The following is a 24,187-nucleotide window of genomic DNA, read 5'->3' as shown; positions in this document are numbered from 1 at the left end:
CTGAAGCGGATAGCAATAACTAATAAGTACCATCTTTAAAAAAATAATCTATTAAACAATTTTATTTGATAAAAAAAAACTGTATTATTAGAAAAAAATATTGATTTCAATACATACAATATAAATAAAAAATATAATTAAAAAAAATATATATAAAAAATTTTAAATTTATAAATCTTAAAAGTAGCTAAATAAAATTGGGTCATTAATACTAGTTAATAACGACGACATGGTTTAGATATAATGGGTTTGACATTATTGTTCCCAATGGGTGACACGTTCACCGTTGGTTTAGGATATTTGTTATAATTCCATATCGTAGGACCTTGATATCATCTTTTTGATGGTCTTTAGATGATGTTGACGGTTTTTGGTACTTTGAGGTTGACAGTTATTATTTGGAATTTGATGACATGCTGATTGCCTAAAACAAACCGATGAGATATAAAAATAATATTTATTTTAAGCTTTATATATTATAAGAAAAAGATTAAAACAATGTGGACTTACAAATTTGAAACGAGCGTTGATAAAACAATCAAGAACACAAGCTGCTGATCGACAAATATAAGACATTTTCCTAACAAGTTTGCCAAAAAGACATTTGGTTAGTGTTACGTCATGAGCATGACGTGTTATTTTGTAGTCAGTTTTACAACAAAGGTCTTCTTTCACCCCCGGTTAATGTAGTCAAGTATAATATTTTGACCACCGGTATGCAAATAAGATTTAGCAGTTGCCTGTTATTATGGTAATTCGTTTATTAAGTTAGTGTAAGAAATTTTTCTGATAAGTTTGTGAAAAAGATATTTAGTTAGTATTACGTCAGCGGAAGGATCATGAACATGTGTGATTTTGTGGTCAGTTTTACAACATAGGTCGTGCGTTTCTAGTAAGTTTAACATTCGGCCATTCTTATTGACCGAGCCTATCGATATTTCTGTGATTGTACGTTTATTGTATTGTAATTGTAAATAAAATTGTTTATTGTTATCTATGTCGTAAGCCCTAATGTTTACAAACGGGTAAGATAGGTCAAGTCTATTTAGAATGAAATTGTCGGTGTCATCGTTCCAAAAAACGATTATCGTCTTCTGTCCCCCCCGTTTTATATAGCCAAGTATAGTACTCCGATTTAGGTTATTAATGGTCGAGTTAGTACTGTCATATATTTGCGACAAGAAGATCTCAGCTTTTGCCGATGGCCATCCAAAAATCTTCATTATTCTCTTCACAGCCCAAGATTGTTCTCGGTCAATAATGGGACGGATTATTTTGTCAGTTAATAACAAAGGCCGCCCCTCTAGTTTAACTAGTTTAAAACAGTCTAAACTATTGGACATGGCCCCGCAGATTAAAACGTGTTTGTTTTTTTCTAACACCGTAAACTCAAAGTCCATAACCACGTACTTAAATGAATTGTTTCTAAAATAAATTAAAACTTATGGTTAATAAATATTAATAATAAAGATTAGATTATTATATATTTATTTATTTAAATCAATAATATGTATTGATTAAATAATTTATCCTTACAATATCGCTGTATTCATCCTGTTGCTCGATGTTCTCGCCGTTGTTGAACTGCAACAATGAGCCTGATTTTCGGAGAGTTGTTGATGGTTCATGTTGGTAAAGTTCTATTAAACAAAATTCAGAACAATTATTTATACCACTTTATTTTCATATTGTAATAGTTAATTAAGGTAATATAAATAAATAATATATGTGTATATATATACACATTGTATTTATTGTTGCATTTCCGGTTCAACGTAGATTTATACATCAACGTAAGAATGAATATGTGGTGTTTAAGCGTTTTATTAGTCTTTATTTTAGTAGTCACCTCATAAGAACTATAGCTTTAATCGGAATCAAACTAAATTTGGAAATACGCATAAATAATTGACGATTGCCTATCAAAATTTATGCATGATCGATGTATTTGTCACCATAGCTATATTGTATTTTGGTAAATTATTAAAATAAATCAATAGAATGTGGGCTGTTAATATAACCGTTTAGTGATAGTATTATGATAAATTTTTACCAATATAATAGTATAAATATGAACACATCAACCATATTCATTTAATTACAAACTATTAAATAAATGTTTAGTTGCAGTTTGTATATAATATATATGAACAGTAGTATGATGACTGACATTTCAAGTATAATTATACCTAAATAACTAGATAATTATATAAAATTACATAGAAATGTTAGTTTTCGTGATTTTTGTTAACGAAAAAAATTTAATATAAAACAAATTTCTCATAACGGCATAACCCTATAAAACGATCTATTTCAGAGTATTGACGTTCTTAAAGTAGTATACAACAATTATTGCAACATAAACTCAAAATGTATACCTAAATACAAAATTATTCATTATGTAATATAATTTAAACTAAAAAATTATCAATAAATAATTTATACGAAATACATATTTATAAATACAAGAGCTTTTCTAAATTTCAAACCGCAAAGTATCAACCAAATTAAATTTTCCATCAGAAACTATCCATTAGTGGGGTAATTTTCTAGTGATATGCACAGAGAAAGAGTTTCGAGTGTCCATCAGTCACTCTCAAAATTTTAATTTAAAAAAAAATGACAAACTATATTATTTACCGTTTTATTACTATTATTGTACGGTAGCAATCATCACAACTAATTCCATACGATTACAATAGCCGTCGCTGCCGAAAGTATTGTATAGACGGCCGCCCGATTTGTACGATAAAAATCATTGCTCAACAATAATATCTTTTAGTACCTACTGCTGTCTTCGCTAATAATATTATGATATAATATATAATATATTTTATAGATACTACGAAAAAGTGTTTTTATAAGAATAAATGTGCAATTTACTGCGTTATATCGACTGTTGCACCGCGGATACCATGCACAACCATACTCTATGTATTAAATATTGTAGTTATATACTATATTGTAATAACTAATAAGTTAAAAATAAGATTATGAAACAGGGTGAGATGAATGGTCATTTAATTAAGAAACAAGTTTTTATAGTTGTTATATGAATTATGAATTTAATGTTATTTTTACTGATTACTTGACATCATTGCTTAATATCTTATATGAGGATGAATATTAAAGCTTTTTATTTTATTTATATAAATTAATTAGGAAACTTACGGTATGAGTATAATAATTGTAAAACCTTACTTTCTGTTACTGTTATATCGGTTTTGTGGATTTGATTTTGACTGAAGTCTTCAGGTTTGAATGAATTGTCAATAATAGTTTATTTAAACAATTTTTTTTTTATAATTAAAGTATAATGCGAGTATAAAATAACCACAAAAATCAAACAATTTTAATAGACAAGGTGTGACTGAGCGGATGACAGAGCGTCATTTGGGTTTTTATACGAGATATTTTGAGTGGCCGCTTTTAATCGTAATTTGAACAAATAAATTGATAATTTTGTGGTATTTGGTAAATCTAAATGTCAAATATATAAATCTCATAAGGCTATAATATTATTTATATAATCTATTTACTTAAATTTATATTTTATTCAATTTAATGTCATACAAATATATTATAGTTTATTTGCTAAGTCTAAATAATTATTTTAAAAATTATGAACAATTTAATATGAACTAAATTGTTGGCGTTTATTAAAATATATCATGAGCTATCCGGATACGGTGTTCCTGTGTATTAGTATCTTTTTTTGGTATTTTCGTAGGTCATGTGTTAATGTTTAATTTAATTGTATTGATAATGCTAATGCGGAAATCACAGTTTAATAATTGTTATAGCACTATTAGATTAGGACCGACGATTGAGAGAAAATGAACTTCGCACGTTTTCACAATTTTACATTACCTTTGGATTTTGACTGTCTATCACCGGTATCTATTGTGTGTTGCAATCGCGGGTCGTCGATTTCCGGGGCTTAATTTTTTTTATTACTAGTTATACACAGCATTAAATGTCAGAAAAATATGCATATACAGCCATATAAAATCTTTACAAATTTAAAAAAAAAAACCCCTTTTACTTCCTTAGAGGTCGAATTTTGAAAAGTCCTCTCTTAGTGCGCTCTTACATTGCTTAAGAAACTTTTATACAAAATTTCAAGTCTCTAAACCCAGTGGTTTCATCTGAGCGTTGATACATGAATAGAGGTGGTCTCCTACATGTGTTTTTTAAATAGATAGATTACGATATTAAATATGATAAATTTATTATTATATATCAAATTATATTAACAATTAACATAAAGTATCAAATAAAACATTATTTTACGCCTCCGCTGCCTATATTATAGGAATGCTGTGTTTGAACACGCGGGAATGAGTATAAGAGCTTTTTCTTTTTATTATATAAATTTATGAAGAAACCGTACAATAGTACGAGTTTAGTAATTGTAAATTGTAATACCTAACCTTTTCGTTACTGGTACATTGTATTTGAGTATTTAAATTAATTTTTTGAATTACAATACTAACGATTATATATATTGATATTATAACATTTATATTGGCATTTTAATTAATTTTTCATTAATTTTTTTGTATATTGTTTTATTTATATTTTTTATAAATTGTAATACAGCTGATATTATTTGAAATTTCATAGAAAAAATAATAAAAAGGATCGAATAGGAAATGGAATCTACTATGAAGTGACTTCATTGGAAGGCTTCTTAAATCTGTCCATTCTCCTAGCCACTTTTTATTCTATTATCTATTTTACTTATTGTTCAATTTTTTGTAATAGATTGTAAATATTAAAAAAAAAAAATAAAAAAAAAACCAATTAAGAAAATAATTTTTTGATAAATAGATGTGTCAAAGTTGAATTATCAACAGTAAGTGTAACTCTTAATAGATCAATGTTAGACTCTTCAGATAACGATAATACTGTAAGTATACAATTTAGTATTATTTAATGTGAATCAGTTATAATATATTCTTTTTTTAGACTATAACTAATTCCAAGCAGACAGCAGTGCAACAATCAAATAACCAACCTCTACAAGTAGAAGCAGCATCAGATATTAATATTTTACATCATGATGTAATCATGAATATCGCATTTAATTAGAAGTAATATTTAAAATATAACATTTATAATAAAATTTTATTTTTATATTTCATTAACCAAAATTATATTATTCAATAAATAGAATGCTCTTCCGCTGAAATGTAGGCATTTTTACAATCATTTGCTATATTTAAGACGTATTTTCTACAATTCGTTAAAAAAATGTCCAGAAATGTCTCCGGATGGTTTTCCCAGAATTTCCAGCCATTTATTGGTATTTTAGGTAAATTATCAGTAAATGTTTTTTACTTTACATTAAGATATGAATCAAATTGTTTTCAAAACACAAAATTAGATTTTTCATTACTTAGCTATGAACCAATGATTTATTACCCTCCTTTTAGAGATTATTATATAAATATGGAGAAAGAATGTAAATATGAATTGGGTAGAAAAAGTTAAGCACTCGTAAATATAAAATTACCATCTCCTGGTTGGCTGATTAATTATATTTGATATTAGCATTAGGAGGTATATTTTATTTGATTTATAAAAAACTAAATTTATTCATAAAGTCTCTTCAAATAAGATAATCAAGATTTGGTTAACATGTACGACATACCCGAGAAAGGGGAATTGAGATTTAAAAATGTTGTTTAATTGCATTTTATATTACAATTCCGTGTATCACTTACTTTTTTAAGTATAATATTTCATATCACTATGATTAATATCAGATAACATTATATGTATATGCGTATACATGTACTAACTTTATACGTAATATTGTATTATTTTATAATATACCCTTCTATTACCGACGTCAATACAAAAATAATTGACATTTATGCCTGAAGAAAATATATTGCTATATAATTGAAAAAAAAACTTGGCTTGTTTTTCGTGTGAAATAGTAGTATGGCCGTATAGGTTTGTATAGATATTGGTACTCATATAATGTATAAAAATAACATGCATGAGTAGTTGGGTAGATAATAACGGCATTAATCAGAATTAATATAAATATTGTATGTATCCAAAGCACAATTATCGAGTAAAAAACAATATCGAGAAAGGATTTCGTTACACAAAATAAATGCTCGATAAAATAAGAGTGATTCGTTCTTATTATATTATATTATGAGTCCCGGTATTTACTATAACAAAATATATTATATTAGTACACGGATGTGTTTTTATTGATTTTTATTGAATTATTCATTCAGATTTGTCAGAATCAAATGATTTTTAAAATGTTATAATCAAATAATACTTAAGTAGCAGTCAGCATAAAATAGAAAACAAAAAAAAAAGAATTATGTGAGAATCAGGTGAGAGATATTTTTCTAAAATAATCTTAAGTTCGGTTTTTAAAAACATAAATAATAGTCTGTTTTGAATTTTTACGTAATAGTATTCCGGTAAAATGTTAGGTAAATGTCCCATAAACAATGTGAGAGCTACTTTTGCTTGTTTTACTGAAATGTGAGGTACAAACTCAAATTATTCTTCGATTCATTTTGTAAAATTTTTAAACCTATCGTTACTTGCTTTAAATATTTTATAACCTAATGATTTTGCGATTTTTTTTATACTTTTCCTTTAAAAATAGCAACGTCGATACTGTTATTTGATAAAATAACACTGGATGATATTATGATGCTAACATATAAAATTAAAATGTAATTGTAAAAAACCAACAATAATTAATCGTCTATATTCGGAAGTCAGAACGCAGAATGTTTGAGTTATTTATAGTTTTTTTTTTCGAGTAATCGAGGTATCGCATGGGAAAGAAATTTATTTCGACTTATCGAGGTTCCACTGTAATTAGTGTAACTTATTTGTTTTTTAAAATTAACTTACCTAGTACTAAAAAATAGATAGTCAAATACTTTTATGCTATACATGATAAACTTATAGACTAATTAAACTATTAAAAACTTAAGATACTCGAAATTTAGTATGCTAATATCTAAACAGTTCAAAAACGTGGGAAAAACACCCAGAAGTCTAGTTTTATTTTTACGCTACAACAAGAGGTAGATACTCGGATAGTTTATATAGTTTCACCTAAAATACCGCAGTAAAAACTAACAGCGAAAATCGCCTATTTTTTTCGATAGACAAAAAACGAAAATTAATTTTGTGCTTTTGTACCTTAGTAGTGGAATAAATGCGCAAAACTAAATATTGTACTCATTACACTTTCATTTTAAAATAATTAATTATTAATTTTAATTAATTATGTAGTATTTTTATAATCCAAAAGGCAAAAATACATCAACAGTGATCGAGTTCAGTTGAAGTTTAGTATTTTATCGAAACGATTTACGGTGAAGGTTAATAATCACTTAAGGTAATTATATAATAAATGCAATATAAACTATTATATCTAACTTACAAAATACGCATTATTGTTATAAAATTTATGTTACAAAGGAATTTATTTATTTTTTTTTTTGCTTTTAAGTTGCGTTTGGATCATATTTTGCGCATAATATAGGCTACAGCCAAATACTGTATTAATTTAATATGTCTGTTTACAAAGTCTTTGTTGTAGTTTTAAGTATAAAGATACTGCCCAACCCCTGTTTAAGTATTTACGGAACTATTTAATTTTAATACCATAAAATTATGATGAATACTAATTTTAATACCAAATTAAAATACTAAACGACATAATAATGGAATCGATAACGCATATACAAGTAATTAAAACTATAATTTTTATTAGAATTAAAATTAATTTGGTAATACTTAATAATTAACGAATTTCCATCAACATAATATTAGAAAACAATTAAATAAATGTACTATATATTCAACGTTTAAATATCTATATTAGTAAATGTAACCAATATTCCGATAAGTGGTATAATTATATTCAATTAGATACAGAATGCATTATTAAAAATTTTAGTAAACGAAAATAGTATGCTTAAAACGAATGGCCAAAAATGTTATACGACGATCTGATTTAGAATATCAATTTTTTTAAAACAGCAAAACACATTACACATATCACGATCTCATAATTTATTACTAAATATAAAATAATATTAAAATAGGTACCTATATTTAAACTCGTATATTATAAAATACGTATTTTTTTTATTTCCATATGCACATATGCATACATTTATAATATTTTATTTATTTATCCATGGTTGCCATAGGTTAGATAAAATAAAATATTTATTGTAGGTAATTGGGTACAGTTTTAGACTTGGTTAAAATCAGTCTAATGAATATAATATGTTAAAAACGTATATGGTTTACATTTAATAAAAAAGGAATTATTTAATTTGTCACAGTCAACATCGTACAAGAGAATAGCTGTAGATGCTACAGTAATTTATAAGCTATTTAGCTAGGTATATTAAATGATTTTCTAATACTATACATTATATTATACTTAAATTTTATTGTTGTACTATATATTTTCATCAACTGATTCAAAAAAATAAAAAAACAATCATCATAAGTATAAACCAACGAATAATTACAAAAATGTAAATAGATAAATTTAATTTGTTTTTAACAATTCAATTATCCCTATTAACCAATTAGGTATAATTGATGCATTATGTACGTTTAACATGATGTTATTTTAACCAACGATAATAACAACAAAAATTCAGGAACTAATTGTTTTACTCGAATATTAACTTGTACGGTTTCATTTTTAAATGCCTATAATATTCAACGCAGACGATAATTGATAATGTAAAAAAAATAAAGTTAAAAAGTTTAATAGAACAAAAGTTAATGCAATAGTCAATTCACCGTGAAACACCTCTGTATAGTGTATGTATATATAATATAAATTACAGTTATATACCTTATTGTAATAAGTTAAAAACAAAGTTATGGAACGGTTAAGATAAATGGTCATTTACTTTACTCTCGATGTATAGAATAGGAATCTCGGTTTTGATTGTCAACCCGTCAAATAAGTAAAAATCGATATCTACGGTGATAGCTTACTCAATCGTCCTTCGGTGACCACCATAACGAGTAATGTCCAAAGGATAGTTTAATAAGGTTTCGCAGGATTCATACTTAATAACTCTAAGGTTGCTTTACTCCCGAACAACTGACTAGTACTGGATGTTCCAATGTGGGATCTCTTATAGAAGAAAATATAGATAGAAAAAATCGTACTATTTTTCAACTGACCGCGGTAATGAGTAGGCACCTACTGGAAGAGAAATTAAGTATAATAGTGTCTCGTTATTTTTGCTAGTGTTTTTCTCATCACAAACGCTTTAGTGCGTACTTCTAGATTAATTATTATTCCAAAGAAGTATAAAACCTTTTACATATGAAAAACAAATCATTTTTAACAAAAATGTAATAGTTATTAAAGAAAAGGAACATCGAAAAAAACTGGTCCTTAATCGAAACACACCACTCCTCTGCACTTTTATCGTCGCCGTCGTCGTCACCGTCGTTAACTCGGCATTTGTTGATTTTCGCTCCGTATTATAGAATTTTTTGCCAGTACTATTATTTTTTTCTGAACATTCACTCAACAGTTTCGTAACTTATAAAAATATATGTCGTCATATTTTTAAATATTTGGTAATAATTGCATTTTTTTATTTTTTATTTTTTTTTGTTTTTGTAATGAGTTATAATATAATGTATTATATGTTATGTGTAGGTAATTGTATTTATTTATTATTATCACTTATTTTTTTCTGTTCAAATTCTTTTTTTACAAAATTTACAAGGTCATTGAATTTGTTTCTTATATTTTCTTCCGTAGAAATTGTTTGTGTAATTTTATCGAGATTTTTTATTTCCGTTTTTGTTGATTGTATGGTATTGTTTTTCTGAGCTCTCTTGATCTTGTTTTTAATGTATGCTTCTCGTTTCAATCGGTAAATGTTGAACTGGACACTCTTAATTTCCTTGGCGAGTTTTGTAATCTCTTCCTTTTTGTCCATCTATAAGAATAGCCGGGTGTGTGTGTTATTATTTTTATTTATTTACATTTAAAATGATTTTGTTTGAAAGTTAAACATTGATTTTATGGTAAGTACTATTTTTTCCTAAATAGTTAATTTTTCTGAATCGTGGATGTTTCGCCACCACCATTTCGTCCCCGTCAAAAAAAAACCAGTCCATAGACGTTTCGTCACGGAGAGTTATTAGTCATAGAACGTTTGGTCCACGTGCGGTATACTTTGATAATTTAAATAATTATATTTAATGTTTAAATGAAAAACAATACAGATAGATAATCAATATTCATACAATATAATTAAAGAGTCAAGATTTAAATAAATCACAATGTATTAAGTCAACACGAAATGTTGTAAATTGAATAAATTAAAATTAAATACTATACAATAACATAATTTAAATATGCTAATATTCAATATAAAAGTATATTTAATCTATGATAATATTAAGATAAATTTATATATTAGGTCAAATGACATATGTTTTTTAAATAGTATAATTAGTATAAAATGTCATTATCGTAATTATACTTAATCCTCTACAATACGATTGCGATTTCGAATAGGAATAGATTTATCTCAATACATTTGATATACTAAATGTCTTATTTGAAAACCCAATCAATTAATGTATTAATATAAATTTAGAATTTCAGTTCACAAACCTGTTTGGCTGTATAGTGCACGTGAAATCTTTATTTCTTGCCTTTATACTATATTAAAATTACAGAATTGTACATTAAAAATAAATGTATTAATTGTTAGTAAAATAATGAACTTTGAAAAAATTAATAATTAATAATGATTTTAAAAAACCTGAGAACCGAATGTATTATCACCAAAGTATACCGAAGACTAAACGTCCTATGGCTAATAACTTTCCGGAACAAAACGTAGTTTACAAGTTACTCGTATTGCCGGGGACGAAACGTCCGTTTACCAATTTTTCTACCGTATTATGTTTTACATAATTATTATATAAGTGTACCTACCTTGAAATAAATGATTAGTTTTCCTACTTAATAATATTTTACATTTTTTTTTTTTTACAACAACTTAAAATAATTGCTTAATACTTAATGCGGAGGTGAGTACTAGAGTTTTTTCTTTTGTTTATATAAATTTATGAGGAAACTTAAAGTATGAGTAGGTATAATAAATGTATTACCTTACCTTTTGTGCAACTGGTATACTGGATCTATGTACTTAAATTGAATTGAAGTTTTCTGGTTTGAAAAAAATAATAATGATAAGTTTAAACAATATTTTTAATAATTGAAAATATAACACAAATAGAAAATTACAATTATAATGTACACTGACTAGATGACTGAGCGGATGACAAAGTGTCATTAGAGATGTTATAGATGTTTTTAGATGCCGCCTTTGATTGTAATTTAAGCATAAATTGTGACATCTCTTGAACATCTGTGTGTTGTAGATAATTGCGGTAATTTAATATTTATTAATTTTTTGACATTTCTTAAATGTCATAGGGCTATAATATTATGTAAATAATCTATTTTTTTAAATTTAAATGTTATCTGATTGAATGTAATAAAAATATAGTGTAATTAATTTGTTAAACCTAAATTATTCTTTATCTAACAACTATATACAGTAGTCACTCGTTAATTCGAACCTCGATAATTTGAAAAACTCCATAAATCGAACTAAACGCTGAGTCCCCTAAAAAACTTCAATGATTAAAAGAAAAACATGTATTCCGGTCCCCTCGATAATTCCAAATGTCTGTCGGTGAGACACACTTTATAATTCGAATTTTTATTCCACGAACCTCTATAATTCGAATTTCCTTAAACGCGATTATAATATGTAAGTTCAACAAAGATTATGTACAATCTATTTGACGAACTCCGGTTCTCGTAATGAAACTAATAATGACGGTGGTTAAATATTATTGTTCCTTATCTACCTAATCTAAAATGTTGTCAGGATTACGCTTATTTTTTAAGCAATCTAATATGGACGAAAAAAGATGCGATACAATTTTCTATCTTCTAATGCTATCAGTAAGTTAAACAATACTATGGACCAAATTACCAAAAATGTATCACAAAAAAAATAATAATAACAGATTTCTTTAATACGTAAAATATAATAATATAATAAATACATAAATGTAATATGTGTATACAAACAATAATTTTTCACCTCTTTTTATTTCGAATTAATTTTTTTCCATCGATTATTCAAACACTTGGTAAATCAAAAACCTCTATAAATTAAATTTTGAACTCGGCCCCCTGGAATTTCGAATTATAAAGTGACTACTGTATAATATTTTAATTATTATATATCAAAGTATATTAATTTTTAATATAAAAATTCAAATCAATCATATTATTTCACGCCAACAATGCCAATAATGTAGGTATACTGTATTTCACCAACTACTTATATTTTAAGCCAGTCAAAGAACGGAATTTATTATTAATTAGAAACCAAAATATTATATGCAATTTTACTAAACAAAAATATGAATATTGTTTACCTGTTACTGTTTAGTTCACACAGCAGACCACACGTAGCTAGAGCTCGTCGAAAACAATAAATAATTGTGTAAAGTCAGGTTACTGTGTCTTTTTGATTAATTGGATTATTTAACATCACAAAAATAAAATAAAAGTTATTTTTTTTTTAAATAGTATTAATATTAATAGTGTAATAGTCTGTTGTATTAAATAGCTATATGAATTTATTTATAAATGCTTAAATACTATGCAAATAATAATTATTATCTATTTGTTTTATTAACACACACAAATGCTGCAGTGGTATGCTTCTATACATTATTTTTACATCAAAACCAGTGGTATCGATACAGAGTAGAAGTAAAAGGCAGAATTGCAGATGTACACTGTACAGTGGTTGTCGCTTTATGTAATCATTTGGTAATCAACTTTTAGTAAGTATGACATCTCTGATAACATAATCTGAATTCCGATTGATAACGTTAAACGATTGTTGAAAAAAATAATAAAACATACATTAAATCAAAAAATAATGTAGTTTTGCATTAAATTTATTATACACAATACATATTATAGTTATTAAAAAATATTATTATTTATTGCTAATTAAAGTACATAATATGCAGATATACAAAATTTAAAATTGTTAAAAAATAAAGTATAAATAAATATTAACTATACTACTAACTTGAATAATATTTTTTTTATTGATATCTGTTTTTTTTTTACCGTTAAAAGATCATTGATAAAATGTTCCTTTTTTTATATAATACAAAATTTGAGGAGTGTTTATTGCATTCCCCTACAGCCTACTTAATACTCGTAAAACCTCTCATTTCAAAAAAAAAAAAAAAAAATGGAAGTTTTATCAGTATCTGTTTGTATTTTGTAATTTGAGCTTAATTTCTTAATTTTCAATTTCTCATTTTTATCTTTATTGTGAGTCATTCGACGGAAACTTTGATCGTGTATTAAATAAACTCGTACTTAATGATGATTTTATGGCATCGAACTGATTATATTATGCGACTTATTGATTACAATAATCGACATCATTTACAAATATAAGTTAACATCTGACCTATTATTATTATACTTTTCAATAATAATAAACGATTGATAACATTAACTGTATTTATAATAAGCAGCAACCACTGTAATATCTTAAATAAAAGAAATTCTCGTATCTTATCATGTTGCAGATAACACACGGGACCGAGAAAAATATATTACATTTTATTTATACACTTAACGGGGTTGGGAATTTAAACTAACAAAATGCCATTATAAGAACCGACACCAAGACGGCAAAAATAATATTATAGGTATCTTATGATTTTACAATACTTACTAAGACATAACGATCACGACGTATCTTCAATAATTAAAAATACATTAGACTATGAATATTTCAAATTGTGTATATTTTCATTCACGCACTTTAAATTTTTCTATTGAAACTAACATAAGTAATGTCAAAACATCGAAAGAGAGTGTTGAAAAAATTTTTAGTAATTTTTAATTTAGAAAAAAACTATTTCACTGATTGTTTACCTTTTTGAGTTGATGGTAGAATCATTATCATAGCACGTTTAAAAAAAAAAAAAAAAAAAACAGTAAAAATACTAGAAAATCGTTTGAATCAATAACACAAAATTATAATAAAATTATAACAGACAATTGTGACTTAAAACAGTAACACAAAACTTTAACTTAAAATAATATAATACGGAACCGTCAAATTTTAAGAACTTACGTCGTGATTCTGTATCTACGTATAAACACTAACATAACATATAAGTTACACTTTACAATAATATTACAATAACGGATTAAATAATTTTTAGATTTTTAGACGTTCATTGATCATAGACATTTGATTAATTTAGAGCTGCGATAACATTTTAATAGAATAATCGCGTTGACTTAAACATTTTAACTTTGAAAATTAGAATACATAGCTACTAAATAATATTTTTCAATCGAGAACTGAAAATAATGTATCAAATATACGTAAGAACGTACGATTAAATAATTACGTATTTGACTTGTTTTTACTTTAAAATAAAATTCGCGTTTACAAACATTGATCTCAAGTCTCGACGATATCCGTTATTGTAAATCTATTAGATCAAATTAATAAAATGTATAATAATATATTAAATTGTCTATTGTAGGACGACTGGACTTTAAAATTGAATCAGTACTGTTTTATATTATTATGTTCAAACCTACCTGAGTTTTGAACACGACTTTTCTCGCCCAACCGCGGATCAACTGACCCTAATGTCGCGCAATAATCGTACGGTGTCGCTTGCGGCTGCTTCCGTCTGCGAACACGCCTGTGTCCTCATCGCCAACAGCTTTTGCGTCTTGCGTTTGCGTTCTCACTGCCCGTCATTTAGTTGTTGTCGCCGATCCCCCCTCGTATGACAGCCAGGTATATCCAGGCATCCGACACATTAGTCGCCTTTTGCCTTTGTAGTTGCCATGTTTGTTTAAACCCGCCGTCAGTGTCTATTGTGCTGTGCCGTTCGAGTGAGCGTCAATTAATACGTCACGCGAACTGATTGCCAACTGATCGATTACATAACCCAACGGTATCAATTACCAGCTCGGTGTTGTTATAATATATTTTGGCCAGAGCCAGTTTTTAACAAAGGTACAAAAGGAACTTTTGTTCCAAGACAGCACGTATAACTTTTGTAATACAAATATTGTGCACATGTTTTTTTTCAATGTTAAATCGAATATATTTTACTTTAAAATATAAAATTATATGCTGTAGCACTGAATAATATTATATTTATAATATTATTAGGATGGACTAGCCGCTAGTGAGTACCTATATAATCATAATTATAGTGGTAATAATCACAGTTTACATAAGTTTTGTAAAATTGTGTTATAAATAAACGACTTCTGTAATTATATCTAATTGATTTTATATGTCGCGTCGGTAACTTTGCTTGTTATTATATTATTTTTGTTAAAGTAGACGTACCTGCACCTATTATATATATATATGTATATAATATCGGCGCAACACATTTGCGCTCGATTCAGATCAGGTGTAAAATTGCCATTTATTGAGTATATTGATATAATTATAAAATCTAAAATAGTTTTTGATCGTTTCTCACGCTAATCGAAACCAATATCCAAATCGATAAAGATAATAATATTTTGTTGTTGGTCGCGCCAATTGAAATTATAAAATCCCAATCGATAAAGATTAAATTACATAAAAATGCTTTTACCAGTTGTATTTTATGTGTCAGTTTCATCGGCACATGAACAGTGAGTACTACTACCTATAATATAATGGTATTTTATATAACTATTTCAAGTAAGAATAACTTTGTTTAGTTTTTCGTTATTTTAAATATCACGTGAATAGGCTTTAGTAAAGTTGACGTTGTGTAAAAAAAAACCTGTCGTGCATATGTTAAAACCAATAATTCAAAAATGAAGTTAATCAAAATTATAGATAGTCATACCCATGATCAGGAAACTGAAGAAAGTTTAAACTTACTGGAGTTCAAGGTAAGTGTAAAAGAAAAGCGCGCGAAGATTTAACTTTACGACCGAATAAAATAATACGTACCGAGCTTTCCACGTGCTGTACTGCTAAGCATTCTGATGTTTATAATACCAAGAAATCTATACATCACGAACTTCGAAAAATATTACCCCCACAGTTCCTAAATCACTCATCGAAGCATTGAATACATTTCTAATCTAATTATTTCAGTATAAATACTATTTAGATAAATAATAGGTATAACAGTATACACTGTGTAGTATTTATCATTATTTTAAATGAATAAATGATTAATTAATAGTAAAATAAATTATTTTAAATGATTACTTTCTATTTATTTGTCTTAAACGATAACTGACTGTAATGGTGCATGTAAAATGGGCGCATTTAGGCTATTAATCAGGGTGTTGCGTTTTTTATTTAAAATCTAACCTTTGCAATTGACAATAATAATTATTTAAAAATGAGTAATAAAACAATTAAATTAAGTGGTAGTGAATACCGTAAAAAGGCAATCTATTGAAAACTTATTTACTGCTGGAAAGTTAATAAAATTATGTATCAAATAAGTATATCACCTTACATCAAATAAGAATATAATAAATTTATTTTTTTTTAAATTTAAGTTTCATAAAAATAAACTTAAAGAATTATTTTTTATACACGTTTAAATTCTAAGTTCTAAATTACAGCTCAGATTACGATTTTTCATCTCATTTTTTTTTTTTTTTTTTTTTGTAGTACCTAGTTACTTACGTAATAATATAAAGTACCAATTATATTTTTATTAAATTGTTTAACAGATTAATATAAGTATATAATATTATTAACATTGCATGAAATACATATTACCTATATTGTTTTAACGACTTCTTGATAAGAAGTACCTATCATATATATATATTGCTCCAGGGCGGCTCTAATCCTTAATCCGGCTCTGATTCTGGCATCTCTTTGTGGCCTTTCATCTGTCGACCGTTAAACCAGCCACTAGTGCATTACGTAAACGTGTCTTTCATGCCACTGGGCTTTAGTGTCAATCTTTAAACGTCACCTGCTGCTAGGACTCGGGCGTTTACTGCTTCTTCATCACTGCCGTTCAAACGCGCCGCCGAGACTAGGTCGTTAATTCGGTCTATTTGTGGACACGACACAGGATCAACAACTGCTTTTGTTTCGCTACGTGAATAAATTATTATTTTTATTTTATCATATTTATTTTGTATTTAATTATGAAAGTAATCGGAGTGTTTATTATTATAACTATAGTTTACAAGGTGATTTACTGATGTACAGGTATTATACACTGTGTAAATTATATAATTAGGAAATGGATTTATACGTAATAAAAATACAAAAATATGTACATAAACATGGAAGTATAATTTATAAAATATGTGCTAAAAACATCAGAATATGTGGGGGGAAAATATATTAAATATAAACTATATTAAAATGATTTATTGCATTAAATAATCACAATTTTTTTTAAATTATCGAATGTTAAATGTCGCCTATTAATTAGATCTCAAAATATTTTTAAAACGGCTAAATGATCATTCCAAATCAACCGATGTAATTTGAGTATATTTGAAGCGCATAATATCTGAAGGTGATAATTCCAAATTTTTAGAAGGGTATCTGCCACTCATTATGTCATTGATTGTTTTAAAATCAACATAACCTAGATTTTTTTTTTTCGGCAATATACGACAATATACCGGATAAATGGCTGTTTTTGTTCACTGAAATATCGATTGAAAACGTATGATTGATGAAATGATAATTAAAAATTAGTAAAATATGTAAAAATATGTAATTATACCAAAATATTTAAATATGTTATTATATTAAAATATGTAAAATAAAAGTAGCATCATTTTAATAAGAATGATTTAAATCGTGAATATTTATTTTCAAATCTTAAATATTTGTTTTTAATAAAAATATGCATTTACATATAAATCCGTTTCCTAATTATAATAATTATTAATATCACATGACTTCTTATATATATAAAATTATGCAGTCATAAAATAAAATAATATTTTGGTCGCTTCACAGCGCATTTTGTGTCCGGCTTCTACACACGATCGGTATATTAATACCATAAACAAAAACGACATTCAAATCGGCGCGCCGCTAAAGTTTTTTGCTCGTATAACAATCTGTGACTTTGAAGAAGGGTTAATGGAGGTGTGGATATTATTTTTAATACGTTACTTATACCTGTCAATTTCACTAAAAAGCATAAAAGTGGAATTCAACCTCAGTCGTTTCCATCCATACAAAAACGTGAACCTGTACACGACATATTCTTCAAGTGTTCACATAGTAAATAATAATTAATAGTTTAATATACAAATATTAAAATCAAAACTTCTGTTTGTCACCATAAAAATAATATGTCACCAAAACGATGAAATATGTAGATCGATTTTGTGTAATTATTAAAACTATGCCATGAATTCGAATTTCTAATATAAATCAACATATTTAACATTAAATATTACAGAACTGATTTAACAATACAAAATGAGTGTTACAATTTTCTTTTTAAAACTTACAGATATTTTAATAGAAATATTTCTACTTTCTAAAATATAGATTCGTCTCATACATTTTAGTTAATTCATACGCAAATTCTAAAACCAATAAACGCCCAACTAAAATTTACATTTACTATTTAATTTATTTGTATATTTGTAATCAATATCATCGGTTCAGTGTGTTTATTTTGAAATAAGTATTGTCTATATCATTACGTATATCGTAAAACAAAACAACCACATCTACAGTGTATAGGTACTATTTACGGTTAATGCATAAATGTCAAACATATTATATTATGATACGCATTTTTGATTCAAATCATATCACTGCTTACCACTGCACTCCATAAGACGGATGATATCATAGCGTATGTAAAAATCGCAAGTCAAAATTATCCAGGAACACTTGAAATGGGACATATTATACAAAATTCTTATAACTTTCAAATTTTGTACTAAATTAAATTAGAAAGGTTTAACACTCTAACATGTCGAAGGTTATGTATTTAATATATTATATATGCATGTTAGTTCCTGAATAAATGTTTGTGGACTGTAGTGGTTACAAATAACAATTGAACCAGTTTGACTGCATTTGACAAAGTCTTGTTCACAGTGAAATGTCTTTCATTTTATAAACTCAGCGTTTAGTTACATTTGAATTTAAATTATTTTTTATCAAGCAGTATGCACAATTAAGCGCTACAGCGTGTTTTTTTTTTTATAGATATAGAATGGCCGAGATTAACTAGACGTTTGTGTGGATTCGCAAAAATTAAATATAAGGCAAAATGCCAGAAAAAAAACAAACGAAAAGTTCACTATATTTATCCTTAATAAAATGAAAATTAGCGATGACACCTCACTGAGGTGGTAATATGAAATATGATACCCCGACAAAATATCACCGGTAAAATATCGCATGACCAAAAAATCGCAACAAAAATGTCGCGAAACCAATATACCTATCGCAAAGAAATAATACCACCGAAAATTATTATCGCATCTATTAAATCCAAATACATAAATTAAAAAGAACAAAACAATTGGGCTAATCGAGTAAAGGTTGTAATATCAATGTAGTAATAATTATCATAATCGAGAGTCTGAAGTTCATCTTCAAGGTATTTCATTTAATATATACTTCCATTAATTAATATGCATATTTTATTATTTACTTTTTTTAATACTTGTATATATTGCTTTATTTAATACTGGAGATATTTATTTTATGCGATGTATTGGTTTCGCGATATTTCAGTTGCGATATTTTGTTGGCGATTCATATTTTTTTTACCACAGATTAATGAAAAATTATCTTTTTTAAATCTCTAAATGTCTTGTTTATTTTGACATACAATACAATATTTATTTAATCAAATAAGATAAATCTTGCTCATTACAATTGGTAGTTATAAATTATTATTTTTAATTAATTAATAATTGATGTATTTAGTATTTTTAGTTTAAGACTGCGTACTTATAACATAGAATATAATAAATAAATTTAGCATTTTTTTTTTTTTTTAATAGTATGATGATAAAAAATGTATTTTTATAAAACAATGATAGTATAAAAACAGTAAAAATAATTTATAACTTGTATAAAAATATAAATAAAAATTCTTAAAATTTAAATTTGATTCACGCAACAAATAATAATATAATATATATATATATATAAAAAAAAGAATTACACAAATTAACATTTAAAATCACATTCTTTATAACAATAAAATTAATTAGTCCTTACAATAAATATATAATAATTAAATATAAAACAATAATAGTTAAAAAGCATTTTTATAGTTTATAAATAAAATTTATCTTAAATTCTGCTTTACAGAAAAACCTTAAGGTAAATTATATTTTCAAAAAAACAAAATAAAAATGGAAAAATAGAATCGAAATATTGTTATGCCACTAGAGCAGGGGTCGGCAACCTTTTTAACCACACGGGCCATTTTTTTTTTCAATTGTTCATCAAGGGCCACATTAAAAAAAAAAAATTACATATTATGATATAATGCTTATAATTGTATTGCTATTATGAAACGGTTAGATTAGATTTTATTTATAAAGGAAAAAGAATTATATAATATTGAAAATTATATGAAAAATGTTATTGAACAAAAGTAAAACACAAAAATTAACCACCTTTGTGCGGGCCATCAAAAATTGCTTTGCGGGCCGCATGTGGCCCGCGGGCCGTGGGTTGCCGACCCCTGCACTAGAGCAATGACATACAATAAAAAACTCCTATTATGCTCACCAATACAATTTCTTTTCTCATTTAATAATATTCCTCATTAATCATTATTAAACACAAAAATCACAGGCTATCTGTATCTCGTTTATTCTTAACATCTGGTGTAACTTAATTCATTGATCCACTAAGTTGGAGTAGAGCGTTTTGTAGCTTTGGTCAAACCATCATCGTACTCAGGTATATAATAATGTGGCAGGTTATGTTGTACTTCCTGGATCGATATCATTTTTTAAACGTTTTAAATCTTCTCTTAATTGTTCATTTTCAGACCGAAGCGAGCGTATATTTTTTACAAGCTTGCTATTATCATTATAGAACTGTTCAACTCTAAAATATAACATTTATTTATATTAAATTCATAAATCTAGATCAAATGTATTAGTTTTTATTATTTTCTTACTTTTTTTCAAGACCTTTAACATATTCCTTCATTTTCTGTCTTGAATTTCGTGCAGATATTTTATTTTTTATTTTTCGACGAATTTGTTTTATTTTATTTTCTTCGTGCTTTGTAAGAGGATAATGTGACGGAATTTTAATTCCTTCTGCCTCCATCAATTTTCTTTCTTCATCTATTAGTAAATTATAAAATATAAAATAATTAAAAACTATTATTAATATCCAGCTTTAATTTATTAACTTACTTGATATACAAAGATGTGGATACATAGAATTGAACTTATCATAGTCTGACATCGCAATTTTAGTTTGTTTTAAAGCAGGCATGCATTTTGAGACCATAGAACCATTATTCCTCACAAATATTCTTGTTTTGTAGTTTATAGACTGTAATTGTCTGGATGCATCAGTGTTGATTAACTTATCATCCTGACGAACAACCTACACAATATATCAAAATATATTAAAATTACAAATACTCAGATTTAGTTTAAAATAAATAAACCCTTCTCACTTTAATTGTTTTGAAATTTGATAAATGTATTGGTATGAAAACAGATTTTGACTTATGTTTAGAAATAGCAATTGACCTTTTAGGCTGTTTTGGTGATATCACTGGTGTGCGAGGTGTAGTTTCCAATAATTGTGATTGTTGAATAATGATAGGTTTTTCTTCTAAACTTATTTCATCTTTACGGTAATTTTCTTCATAATTTTCATGTTTAATATTATCATTATCATCATCAATTTTTTCTTCATCATTGATACCTATTATTTCTTCTTTGATGAAAGAATCATAAGCAAATTCCATTTCAGATTTGACATCATCAGACTTAGAAGATTCTAATATTGGATTGTTTGGCATATTATCCACGGATGAAAGCCCTATAAATATTTACTTTTATCAGAAATGTACTATATACCAATGTACATAATAAATTTTCTTTAAATGCTTAGGACATATTGTCATGTGGTAACCAATATAAATATTTAATATCATGAGCATAATGAAGGTGCGGTAGGGGGGAAGTGTGCCCCTGCGCTTTAAATTAAATTCTATTTCTTATACCAAATAATATGTATAAGTTTTACTATGAAATGGAAAAAGTAAAAAAAAAGGTTATCAACTTCCCCCCATCCGAAATAAAATTCTAGCTACGTCACGTTTAATATATTTATTAAAAAACAAAAAAATTATAAATAGACTCGATAATAGATAAAAATGTTTTCACTGAATTACTTATCTATTTATCTATCTCAAATATAAATCTAATAATGAATTTAAGTAAATAAATATATTTAACTAGGTACCACATTTTGCGATTAATAATTATTTATAGTTGTCTAAAATCTAAATGTTTAAACGTACTAGATGAATGGTAAAAATTACAAGAAAATTGACAATTTAAATTCAACATATTATATGGAATTTAAATGTATTGTTATGTTTCATTTGTCTTTACACATTTCATAAATAATATAAATTTTACATAGAATCTGTTTACTAATGAAGGAAATCTGTGGTTGGGTAATAGAAAATTGGGTAGAAAACTGTGTATTATCAACCACACAATCATCCATGCAATATTAAGCATATTATACGTCATGATGGTTTGATGCATACAAAAGTTGGGTTAGTGGGAATGTTTAAATAGCGTACCACTATCTGAATATGAACTGCTCCCGGCGTTGTCAGAGGATCTTGGCGTGCTGGCCGCGCTCGACATGAAATCATCACTGCTGGACAAAAACTCAAATACCGTCGAGTCGTTTTCCATTTTTAATAGCGAATCGAGGAAATTGTCGTTCTCCGGGTCCCAGTTAACGACATTCTAGAGTTGTAGAAAAAAAAAAACCCCAAATTCAAATTAGACTTCATTTGACTTGAATATGCGCGATTGTCCTTTGGACACCGCCTTCCGACCGTTCACCGTCCACACATGCGAGGAGTACGGTTGGTTGTCGGGTAAGACTCAAAGAAACGTAAATAAAAATATCGTATAAAAAAAAAAGGCTTACGTCGGTGTCGTCATTTTCAGTCAGCTTATCGAAGACGTCCAGCGTCGCCGTATCGTTAAGTACCATGTCAACGATGCTCAACTGGCACTTGGCGTCGGCTGCATTGGTTGACATGCCGTACTTTGATCGGGACACAATTCGTGGAAGAACTGAATAATTATTCAATAAAATCTGCAGTAACACGCACCGCACTTCTCGCTGAGTCTCTGGACCTGTCACGCTGTGTCACTTGTTAATCGCGAAATAATTACAAACGCCGTGCGGTAAACCGTAGTAACTGGTACACTCGGAACAACAATAATAATATTAACGATATTTTAATAATAATAATAATAATACGAGTCGATATTTATATAAACGCGTCAGTAAGTCGTGTGAAAAAATATTTGATGTGTGCAGAAAATTATTATTAAAATCGAAAAAAATTGACCGACAGGTAACAGGTAACTACTAATAAGCAGCTCGCCACTAATAACACTGCGGACGGTGGAATACAGTTTAAAAATCGTATCTTACCCATTCGCTGCCGTTCGGCCATCGTCGATTTGCGGACGGGAAAAGTGAATGGCCGCCTATCGGGCGCGCAGTGTTACCGTAGCGGGCAGCGCTGCAACGTTCGGCTTTAAGGGCCGTCGCGCCCATGCCTATCTTACCGATCGCGAATTATGAACAGACCCACGTGTGACTTAATAGATAACTAATATTAACGACAAGTAACAACGTTTTATTTGTAATTTTTGTATGATAATATTATTTAACTATTTCATCTATTCATGATTATATTATAATATACATGCACTATATGTAGGTACCTACGTGATACGGTATTTTTTAATACGTTTTTGTTACCTATATTTTTCTAGTTTTTTTTTTTTTTTTTCTATGATTTTTGAGAATCGCTT

The 24,187-nt window shown here is 27.2% G+C and overlaps 1 protein-coding gene and 1 pseudogene across 1 annotated transcript in view; both read right to left on the bottom strand.

The window, feature by feature from the left end:
* Positions 1 to 746: 746 nt before the first annotated feature.
* LOC112596181 overlaps positions 747 to 24,187 on the bottom strand; it is an 83,916-nt gene continuing 60,475 nt past the window's right edge. Inside the window, exons 2-4 of the mRNA XM_025341673.1 lie at positions 1,537 to 1,640; positions 1,163 to 1,425; positions 747 to 940 (exon numbers count right to left, since the gene is read on the bottom strand). Of these exons, the coding sequence (XP_025197458.1) occupies positions 747 to 940; positions 1,163 to 1,425; positions 1,537 to 1,628 (549 nt within the window). The 5' untranslated portion in view covers positions 1,629 to 1,640. The remainder of the gene's footprint in view (positions 941 to 1,162; positions 1,426 to 1,536; positions 1,641 to 24,187) is intronic.
* On the bottom strand, positions 21,041 to 23,399 carry LOC112596180 (annotated as a pseudogene).

This window comes from Melanaphis sacchari, unplaced genomic scaffold (genome assembly GCF_002803265.2).
Source record: "Melanaphis sacchari strain LSU unplaced genomic scaffold, SCAv2.0 Contig306_pilon_pilon, whole genome shotgun sequence".
Classification (NCBI taxonomy): Eukaryota; Metazoa; Arthropoda; class Insecta; order Hemiptera; family Aphididae; genus Melanaphis; species Melanaphis sacchari.
The sequence above is the reverse complement of the archived record's forward strand: the minus strand, read 5'-3'. Positions and strand labels throughout refer to the sequence as shown.